Source organism: Salmo trutta, chromosome 32 (genome assembly GCF_901001165.1).
Source record: "Salmo trutta chromosome 32, fSalTru1.1, whole genome shotgun sequence".
Classification (NCBI taxonomy): Eukaryota; Metazoa; Chordata; class Actinopteri; order Salmoniformes; family Salmonidae; genus Salmo; species Salmo trutta.
In genome coordinates this window covers 31723608-31735250 of record NC_042988.1, presented here as the reverse complement: position 1 = coordinate 31735250, position 11643 = coordinate 31723608, and the positions used below count along the sequence as shown (strand labels likewise).

Below are 11643 nucleotides of genomic sequence, written 5' to 3'. Positions count from 1 at the left end.
ATGATAATGGACCTATATTCATACAGTTTCTTGACTGACCAGCTCGCTAATATTCACTGTGCACAGTCAATGGACCTACTGTACATTCATGTAGTTTCTTGAACGTCCAGCTCAGTAATAATCACTAGACAGTTAGGGAGCATGGAAAATTCAAAAAATGATGTATATTTGTATTCGTATTTGTATTTATGGATCCACTCTTCCTGGGGTCCAGCAAATTAAAGGCAGTTATATACAATTGAGAAAAAATAAGAAACCTGCACACTACCCTTGTTAGTGTCACTGCTCTTGTTTGTATCACTGCTCTTGCTAGTATCACATTTTGACGGAAAGGAAATATAACCAATTTTCAGCGTGGCCCTACAGACCTCGTTTTAGACCAGGGCAAAATGAGTTCGACTCCCCTGGGGAATAGCGACTATGGGGATTGATTTGAAATAAAACACTTGTGCTGGACCCTTCTGTGGTTAAGATGTATTCTAGGGTTCTTTTCATATACCTACTGAGTGTGGTGGTGATATGAGTGGGCTTTTCAGTACGAAATGATCAGGTACATATCTAATACTCATAAATCATCTGATATAGGACTGCAATTATTTTCTTCATAAACCCCACCCCAAATCTGTACCTCAAACAGACCATTTCAAAAATGCTTGTTATTTCTTCAGAGTATGACATCATACTCCTGAGGAGGATGAACCGGCCAATCAGCGGTCTAGAGGATGATGAGCTGGCCAATCTACTTGTATGAATATTTTGAATGACCGGTATATGCGCACACAGTTCTGTTGTTGGGGTACGAGTACGACCACACCATTCCAATACAGAAAAGCTGCTTTTTGACGTACTTAATTACCCTTCTTTGGACAGAGAACTATTTCAATCATAAAATAGTTTTTCATCCAAACTTTTTATATGAGTAAAGTACATAGAACATGTCACGACAGGCCTGATGGAAACAGCACCCTTTTCAGGTAACTTTCCAAATGTCAACAAAACAAAATATGGTAGACGAGTTGGGATCTTTTTGTGTCTGTAAAATTAATAATTTGAGAAATGGTGGTGAGAATGCCTTTTATGCGCAAATATTGATACAATAACCATCATATCGAAGTAAACCTGGAGTCACTTGATGATATTGTGTGGTCCTCCCACTACGACTCGGGAAAGCATACAGTTTATTAGGATACAGATGAAATAAGTTATGATGATGAGTTTGATGCTCCTTTCTAATAAATCGATGGTCTTATTCTGGAGACATGATGATCGATGCTTGGCCGCCGTTTGATAAATACAAATAATCTTGCGTTTATCCATAATAAACTCATGACCCGCAATCTATCTGCAAGCCATTGGCTAGAGCGCATGTGCCAAGGCCAGAGTGGGCACATTTGCTATATAACAGTTTTTGTGAGAAAGAAAACGTCAGCAGAGTTGAAAATGCGATGGAAAATCATTTAACCTGTCTTTTTTTAACCACTTATTTCTGTTGGCACAAAACTACCTTTTTACTTCCATTCCTTTGAATGGGTTACCTTCAGACCGTGACACTTGTGGGGGTTGTAGAGCAAAACGGAGAACACCATTGTGTTCGTGTGAGTCTCATATTAGTTTGACATAGGCAGATGCAGTAGGTTGACATTTTGATAGTTTTTTTTGTGTTACATAGACTCAAGGATTAAAGATTGTATTCTTTATTCGGTACATGGGAATGTAACCGCAAAAGTTATTTTTATGTGCAGTACCTCATCACGCACAGCCTTTCATTGTTTTATGCATATTTTAGAATATTAACATGAAAATCTGTCCCCAATTGGATGGAAACCTAGCTATTGTAAGTAATTATGTCATATTTCATAGAAATCTGGAAACACTGGACAGTTACTTAAGACTATAGTCCTCAACTATCACTCAGAAGTATTAGAAACAAACACCCAATTCATCACAAAATAATGCATAACTATAATATAAACAATGACAGAAACACCCAATTCATCACTAAATAATTGTAAACTATAATATAAACATAATGACAGAAACACCCACAGAAGAAAAGAAAGACCGTTTCTTGGGAATAGTTTTATTGCAATTTTGATGGAACCTCATTCTTTCAATTTCCTCCATCCATAAACTTTCTCATAAAATATCTCTATGTAGAAGTGCCATGATTTCAAAGACAGTCAGCCACCAGTAAAAACAGCCACCATAGTGAACAACACACCAACTCTTCCTCCTGTACCATACAATCCAATGCATTTATTGACTTAAGTTAGTTGTGTCAGTTGAGTTCAATTATCAGAGCTCAATTTGCAATTTCGACTAGCTTTTTTGTCCATTCTTGTAGCTTGATCATTAACAAAGGAAATAATGTGTCACACTCTTTGTTACCTGGAGAATGGAGCTGGCGCATGGACACGGAAACACAAGTCAGTTCATAGTGCAGTCCAGACAGCAACACAAGTCAGTTCATAGTGCAGTCCAGACAGCAACACAAGTCAGTTCATAGTGCAGCCCAGACAGCAACACAAGTCAGTTCATAGTGCAGTCCAGACAGCAACACAAGTCAGTTCATAGTGCAGTCCAGACAGCAACACAAGTCAGTTCATAGTGCAGTCCAGACAGCAACACAAGTCAGTTCATAGTGCAGCCCAGACAGCAACACAAGTCAGTTCATAGTGCAGCCCAGACAGCAACACAAGTCAGTTCATAGTGCAGCCCAGACAGCAACACAAGTCAGTTCATAGTGCAGCCCAGACAGCAACACAAGTCAGTTCATAGTGCAGTCCAGACAGCAACACAAGTCAGTTCATAGTGCAGCCCAGACAGCAACACAAGTCAGTTCATAGTGCAGTCCAGACAGCAACACAAGTCAGTTCATAGTGCAGTCCAGACAGCAAACCAAGTCAGTTCATAGTGCAGCCCAGACAGCAACACAAGTCAGTTCATAGTGCAGTCCAGACAGCAAACCAAGTCAGTTCATAGTGCAGTCCAGACAGCAACACAAGTCAGTTCATAGTGCAGCCCAGACAGCAACACAAGTCAGTTCATAGTGCAGCCCAGACAGCAACACAAGTCAGTTCATAGAGCAGCCCAGACAGCAACACAAGTCAGTTCATAGTGCAGCCCAGACAGCAACACAAGTCAGTTCATAGTGCAGTCCAGACAGCAACACAAGTCAGTTCATAGTGCAGTCCAGACAGCAACACAAGTCAGTTCATAGTGCAGCCCAGACAGCAACACAAGTCAGTTCATAGTGCAGTCCAGACAGCAACACAAGTCAGTTCATAGTGCAGTCCAGACAGCAAACCAAGTCAGTTCATAGTGCAGTCCAGACAGCAACTCCTAACACATTTTGAAATCAGATGTAATTTGTGAAAAGAAACAACTTCCACAGAGCAATATCTTGAAAGTATACTTATTCTCAAATGTCTTTGAGGACATTCTTAAATAGCATATTCCTATAAAATCATATTCATTTGCCATTCTTTATGTCCAAACCAGCTTTTTAGTGTAGTAATGTTATTTATGCTGGCTCGAGCAACATTAAACTGACCAATGAGGTAGGCTAAGTAGTTTCACTTCCTGGTTGACACCTGTCATGTGTTGTCACCTAATTCAGGGTCATATTCATTAGCGCACACCATATTGAAACATTAACAGAAATTGAAAACAAGTCCAGGTAGTCCCTTCACGTTTCAGTCTTTTCTCCCATTTGGTGTCTAATGAACACGACCCAGGAGACTCACTGGCGTTCAAAGGTCTTTTGAGGGCTGACGTGGCATATCTCTCCAACTGAAATCGCACAAACATGCTTTAACAATTCACAGTCATGACTCAACTCCAACGTTGTTATAAAACACTGCTCTGTACAAACATATTACAGTTAAGGCATAAGGTTTTTCAAAAGCTTTGACGAGAGATGTTCTTGTCAGTTTATTTTTTACTCTCCCAGAAAACACATCTCTTCACATGTCATCAAGGTTTTGTAACAACGCCACTATTTCTCATTCTGTGAATGGAAAAGACGTCAAAATGATACAGGAGAGACACACACCGGTTGTGCGTTGGTATAATTAGGGGCAAAGTGAAGAATGCAGAGGAGACAGCTCAGTTAGCTGCCTGCCACATTCAATACATCAGAAACATAGAAATAAAATGAACAGAATGGGTTGACCTCATTAAAATCGTTGGCTGTCAGCAATACTGTACGTGTTGAGTCAGGTCCTAACGCAGTATACTGCACAATACCAACACAAAATCCATATCTAGTTTGGTCATCAACGTCTTACAAAATACTTACGTGTCCATTCTAATCATTGTATTTCTATGCCTTATCTTTTCCTCCTCCAGCTAAAACTCTATACTAGCTCACTCTCTCATCTGTCCCATGGCATTTAGTCCACTGCACACACTTTGATTTGTAGCGCTCTAGCATTAGCATTTTCCCAGCATCACCACACAGACAACCCATTGGCTACATTTAGACAGGCAGCCAAATTCTGATATGTTTCACTAATTTGTCTTTTGACCAGATCAGTTCTGAAAAAGATCAGATTGGTCCAAAGAGCAATTAGTGAAAAACAGATCAGAATTGGGCTGCCTGTCTAAATGCAGCCCAAGTTCAATCTGCACTACACCCTCTCCCCCACCAGTACTTCAGAGCCACCACACATAACTCAAGACACCAGAGCATTACACTCAAATTGCTGTGTCAAATCAGTTTAAAAGCCTGGTGAATAAAAACAACTCTTTATTATATATATCTATACACATGTAAATTAACAACAATATTCATTTTCAATAAATACTCTGGTGGCTGTGTGATCACTCACGTACGTCATCATAATACCTTTTAAAAGTCTTTTCTGAAAATAAAATGGAAAGTAGGTAAGCGCCGGATAAGACATTTTTGTAAATTGCATAGAAAAATGAGTGAAGCGTAAACCACTATCAGTTCACTTGGTTGAGGCAGGGAACGGTAGGAGAGGCTTTTCAAAAAGCAGCAGTAACAGCAGCCTGGAAATATGTCTGCCAATATGAACTAGGGCATGGGGACTACCTCTATAGGTCAGACGATGTCGACTCCACCATCTCAGAAAGAGGACAGATTTAAAGTAGCCATCAGTGTGGTATTATGTGTTTCAATAGCCCACAACACACATCTGATTATGCCCTGCCTTCAAATATCAACCTTCACCAAGACGTCATCCGACTAAGCCGTCAGATCTTGCATCATGGCAGATCATTGACCATCAATCTTCTGTTGAGCACACCCTTGATGATGTCACACCTCAAGACCTTATGGAGATCCATCTTTTCAGGACTGCTTGCTCACTCTGTAGCTCAGTCAATCTCAAATCAGGCCTCAATTCATTGAGACAAATTAAAATGCAATATCAAACTTTGTACTTAAATCTTAGACTGCTGCACCCCCCACCCATTTTCAGAGGTGCTGGGGGGGATTCCCAACTGAAAAGTGGAAAGCGTTTTCAACATGGTGGAAAGAGAAGGAAAAGTAGCTTCAAAAACAGGAAGCTGAATGGAGAAAGAGTGGGGAAGAGAAAACAACCAAAGAAAAAGTGCTGTTGATCCCAGCTGATGCAAAGTCGAGAAAGGCAGGCTGGGAAAAACTGTCGGTTGTTGGCCTTGTTCTTTGTCTATCCCTCCCTCCTAACATCGTTCTCTCCCTTTCGGCAGAGAATACTGGTAGGTACATCCTTGGCATGATTGGTCAGTTCATCTCCCCCTCCATGAGCGAGTCTGTAGGGCAGTGCCAATCAAAGTCCCCTCTGCCAGCGGGCGGGTATCACCGGAACTCGTAGATGGGCATACTGTGTTCCTGGACGTGGGTGAGGTTTAACGACTGGTACCTGAAAGAGAACAAGGGGACCAAGAATGAGCAGCTAGCCAGTAGCCACATCCCTGTATGTTCATATCAGATCAGCATGCAAAACAACTGGTACAGAATCGAACTATCTACTAAAGGTGTATTAACATGACCTAGTATGCTTAGTACTAGCAACTATCAAAATATGTACTCAATCTGAATATCCCAAAGAGCCAAACTGTACAGAGCATCTCTGATTTGAACAAGCCATCTAAAATATTGACACTTCAGTGTCTGCATCCCAAATAGCACCCTATTCCCTATATAGTGCACTACTTTGACCAGGGCCCATAGGGTACCATTTGGGACACAAACTATGTACCATTCAGAGCTTCTGTGGTAGTAGTAGCCCTCGATGGTGGCTGTGGACTTCTGGAAGCAGATATAGTAGAAACCAGCGAAGGACGCCCCGCTGATGTCTTTAATGGTGTGGTCTGGGACCAGGAACTGCTCCTGTAAGGGAGAGAACAACAAACAGTCACTAGATGGCCATGTTAGAAAGGACAAAAGAGACAGAGGAAGGGTTCAAGTAGATACAGGGAGAGAGAAAGAGATCAATGGAACGTCAGGTGATATTGGACTCACCTTCCACCTCATAAAGACAAAGTCACTGTTCTTCAGCTCTTCGTAATCAAAGTCGTCCAAGTTGAAGCTCTTTGCATACTGATAAAAAGCCTGAAACTTACCCTGGAAAGAAACAAAACAAGTGTTTTAGTTGTACTTTTTCCTCAAAGCCAATAAAAAAACTGAAGTACTACGCCGCATCCAAGAAGTAAGTGTTTGTTAAAAAGAAAACACCAGACAAATGACTACGCTTTAATGGGAATATGAAATGAAAGAGCTTCAAATAAATACCCAGTGCTTGCGGTCCACATCTTCGTCTGCGTCCCACTTCCTGGTTAAAAAGGGCCTCTTTCTACTGATGATCTCTCCTGCGAAGAATGTGGTGAGAGTGGGATACTCCTGCAAGGATCAGAAACAGAACGTGGTGAGAGTGGGATACTCCTGCAAGGATCAGAAACAGAACGTGGTGAGAGTGGGATACTCCTGCAAGGATCAGAAACAGAACGTGGTGAGAGTGGGATACTCCTGCAAGGATCAGAAACAGAACGTGGTGAGAGTGGGATACTCCTGCAAGGATCAGAAACACAGTGAACACCGTAGCTAATCTTTTTGTTTATTGGACAAGTTCAGGTAAGACCCTTGCTGTTTACTTTGGTTCCTAGAGAATTAGAGACTATGACCATGTTTCCTTCTCCATAAGGACTTTCACTAACAAGAGTGTTTTAGTTATACACAGCACACTTATTTAATTTTTTTATTTAACTAGGCAAGTCAGTTAAGAACAAATTCTTATTTACAATGACGGCCTACCCCGGCCAAACCCTAACGATGCTGGGGAAATTGTGTGCCGCCCTATGGGACTCCCAATCACGGCCGGTTGTGAAACATTCTTTCTTACAGTCACACACATAACAGTTGTCCAACAAAGTAGGTAAATATTACCAATTATTTTCTGGGTATAGACCTGAATACATGGATCTAGCTGTGCTCCCACTTACTATTACCATAATCTGACTTGGCTCTACAGTCATGGTTACCAAAGGTCCTTTAGGAAGGGTTTCTGGCTGGAACACATGCTGGTGCAGTGACAAATTAAGTGTCACACACAGGAATGCCATCAATAACAAACAGCAATGCCTTTTTAATGCAGGGTCATATTCATTAGGCAACAAATGGAAGAACAGAAAAACTAAAACTGGGAGGGACAACCTCAACGTGTTCTTTTTCCGCTGCAAAATAATTTGCTGCGGTGTGTCCGATTGAATACGACCCAACTCACTGTAACACTATGCCAAGGTGCCAGATCAGTGGTAGGTAGCACCTTGTTAAGTAAACAAAGTGCACCATTTCCCTGAGCACTCCCTTTGAGTCACTCACAACTAATTCTCTAGGAAAAGAGGTGAACAGAGCCAGAGAAGGGATCTGTGTAATTTACAAGGAGAGAGTGGGAAGAGCCCTGATATTTAGTGTTGCCAGTGAGAGAAAGTGCACAGCAATCACATTTTGTACCACACACCCTCAATTGTATACCCTGAATTGTAGACCAGACAATGCAGGCAGAGAGCTGCAGCACACAGACTAGAGGTTGACCGATTAATCGGAATGGCCGATTAATTAGGGCCGATTTCAAGTTTTCATAACAATCGGTAATCGGCATTTTTGGACACCGATCATGGCCGATTACATTGCACTCCACGAGGAGACTGCGTGGCAGGCTGACTACCTGTTATGCGAGTGCAGCAAGGAGCCAGGGTAGGGTGCTAGCTAGCATTAAACGTATCTTATAAAAAAAAATCTCAATATCATCAACCATGTGTAGTTATCTAGTGTGTCCTGCGTTGCATATAATCTATGCCGTGCCTGTTAATTTATCATCGAATCACAGCCTACTTCGCCAAACGGGTGATGATTTAACAAGCGCATTTGCGAAAAAAGCATTGTCGTTGCACCAATGTGTACCTAAGTATAAACATCAATGCCCTTCTTAAAATCAATACACATGTATATACTTTAAACCTGCATATTTAGTTAATATTGCCTGCTAACATGAATTTCTTTAAACTAGGGAAAATGTTTGTCACTTCTCTTACATTCTGTGCAACAGAGTCAGGCTATATGCAGCAGTTTGGGCAGCCTGGCTCGTTGCGAACTGTGTGAAGATCAACTTCACCAAACGGGGATGACTTAACGAAAGCGCATTTGCGAAAAATAGCACAATCGTTGCACGAATGTACCTAACCATAAACATCAATGCCTTTCTTAAAATCAATACACATAAGTATATATTTTTAAACCTGCATATTTAGTTAAGAAATCCAGGTTAGCAGGCAATATTAAACTAGGGAAATTGTGTCACTTCTCTTGCGTTCATTGCACGCAGAGTCAGGGTATATGCAACAGTTTGGGCCACCTGGCTCGTTGCGAACTAATTTGCCAGAATTTTACGTAATTATGACATAACATTATGGACTTATGGATGCCACCCATTAGATAAAATACGGAACAGTTCCGTTTTTCACTGAAAGAATAAACTTTTTGTTTTTGAAATTATAGTTTCCGGATTTGACCATATTAATGACCTAAGGCTCGTATTTCTGTGTGTTATGTTATAATTAAGTCTGATTTGATAGAGCAGTCTGACTGAGCAGTGGTAGGCAGCAGCAGGCTCGTAAGCATTCATTCAAACAGCACTTTGTACGTTTGACAGCATCTCTTCGCTGTGCTTCAAGCATTGAGCTGTTTATGACTTCAAGCCTATCAACTCCCGAGATTAGGCTGGTGTAACCGATGTGAAATGGCTAGCTAGTTGCGGGGTGCGCGCTAATAGCGTTTCAATCGGTGACGTAACTCGCTGAGACCTTGAAGTAGTTGTTCCCCTTGCTCTGCAAGGACCGCGGCTTTTGTGGAGCGATGGGCAATGATGCTTCAAGGGTGGCTGTTGTCGATGTGTTCCTGGTTCGAGCCCAGGTAGGGGCAAGGAGTGGGACGGAAGCTATACTGTTACACTGGTAATACTAAAGTGCCTATAAGAACATCCAAAAGTCAAAGGTATATGAAATACAAATGGTATAGAGAGAAATAGTGCTATAATTTCTATAATAACTACAACCTAAAACTTCTTACCTGGGAATATTGAAGACTCATGTTAAAAGGAACCACCAGCTTTCATATGTTCTGCGCAAGGAACTTAAACGGTAGCTTTTTTACATGGCACATACTGCACTTTTACTTTCATCTCCAACACTTTGTTTTTGCATTATTTAAACCAAATTGAACATGTTTCATTATTTATTTGAGGCATTATATTCAGCTAAAATAAAAGAAGTGTTCATACAGTATTGTTGTAATTGTCATTATTATAAAAAATATAAAAAAGAAAAATATTTTTTAATCAGCCGATTAATCGGTATCGGCGTTGACAAATCATAATCAGTCGACCTCTAACACAGACCTGTTCTATGACTGTCTACCGTTTTAGAGGCAGTCAGGCAGTCAGTCAACACATCCATGTAAGACTAAACATCCAAATACGGTATACAGTGCTCAGACAAAACACTTTTGCAACATAACAGATAGGCCTTCATACCGGTGTTGCAAATTGGTCAATAGATGGCTCTGGCTTGTTGTTTAGCATGTTGTCATAATGCATGCCAGTTTCACATTGGTTGGTTGTACCAATATACATTTCAACTGGGGCTGGTGAGCTGCATTGCACTTGGCTTACACTGACCCCTGCCCTGATAAGTTCCCAAAAGGGGTTTAAAGACCCATGAAAACATCATCACTCATTGCATGTACACTATCTGACCCAGTTCTGCTCCACTTTACCTCGGTTAGGCCTTTGATCTTCAGGTAACCACACAGATAAGAGTCCTCCATGGTCACATGCTGCAGGCGACAAACAATCGCACAATGAGTGGTATTCAAGTGCAGTGGTCACAATGTCTGTGTGTGTGTGTGTACAACAACAACCCATCAGGTGCCTTCACATAATGACAACCAGGCCATTAACAAGTTATTTTCAGCAGCTTTGTCAAATGAATGAGCAGGCCTATTCAATAGTCAGCGGTCTGTCAATCGCCAATGAAAATGTTGAATGCTAGCCACCTATGTCATTCAGCAGCTAGGCCATATGTTAACATAAATGCATGTGAATGCCAGTATTCATGTATCCAAATGTTTGCATAAACAAATGTTCATCTCACTGCCAGAGTTAGCTGGCTGTTCTCTCTCGACAACCCTAGGGGGCCCAAGAGGGCTTACTAACATTTACAGTCGATTTGAATGGGCCATCTAGCTGCTAACTAAAGATTGCTTGCTGTCAAGCTTGTTAAACTAGTTTGTTTGCTAACTAGCTAGTTCACCTGGCTAGTTTGCTAAATCGGTTGCTTGTCAGTGGTGGTTGGCAGTCTGTAACGTTAGCAGCAGTGACAAGACAACCTTACATGGTCAGCTAGTAAACATGCTATCCATCATACCAAGCTTCTTAAAAGCAAGAGAATTTACCTGCAAAACGACCTCAACGTCATACGAGTTTCCTTTGCTCTTCTGATGCCCTCGAAACTGTGAACCGCTGTACAGCAGCGAAGTAGCTACCCCGGGCTGGTGCGTGTTGATCGGCGGGGGAGGGATAAGAGAGGCCGAGGATGTACGGGCCGCAGCGGTGCTGCTGCAGCACTCAGCTCGAACAGGCATGATGAGCGCTAATGCGTGCGTATCCCCGACTGCAACAGTCATGAACCACAGACTGAGGAAGCTCTTTAATATGGAGAGGGGCTACTGACCAGCAGTATCTAGAAGCCTGCCAATTTACTATACTCCTCCCAGGCCCTAGGATAGCTCACTCTGGACGTGTACTGGCTTTAAGAGAACTTCAACGTTTCTTTAGACAACTCAGAATCACCCTATTTGATTGGCTGGACATGTGCACTCCTCTTTTGAACGGAAACGTAATTGGATAGTTTTCGGAAATGCATTCTGGGACATGTATTTGCACATTTGTACGTTACTTTCCACTAGAAAAATCCATATGAATGATCAGCGTTCTTGCAGTTTTGTACTAAGGTTGAAAACGTATATATGTGGGCCCTACTTTCTATTCGTTCTGAAATGTATTGTAGAATACAACGATTATAATCAAAACATAAGAACATGTTTAGTTGAATGGTTTTGGTTGGGTGTTGATGGTTATG

General features: G+C 41.5%; 1 protein-coding gene across 1 annotated transcript; it reads right to left on the bottom strand.

Annotated features, from left to right (window-relative positions):
- Nucleotides 1–2068: 2068 nt before the first annotated feature.
- gid4 (GID complex subunit 4 homolog) lies at nucleotides 2069–11374 on the bottom strand. The gene is made up of 6 exons (XM_029728766.1): nucleotides 10958–11374; nucleotides 10280–10339; nucleotides 6743–6850; nucleotides 6473–6574; nucleotides 6210–6340; nucleotides 2069–5870 (listed from the first exon to the last, which is right to left on the bottom strand). The coding sequence occupies exons 1-6, from the start codon at nucleotides 11186–11188 to the stop codon at nucleotides 5807–5809; spliced, it is 696 nt and encodes a 231-aa protein (XP_029584626.1). The 5' UTR covers nucleotides 11189–11374; the 3' UTR covers nucleotides 2069–5806.
- Between the last annotated feature and the right edge of the window lie 269 nt (nucleotides 11375–11643).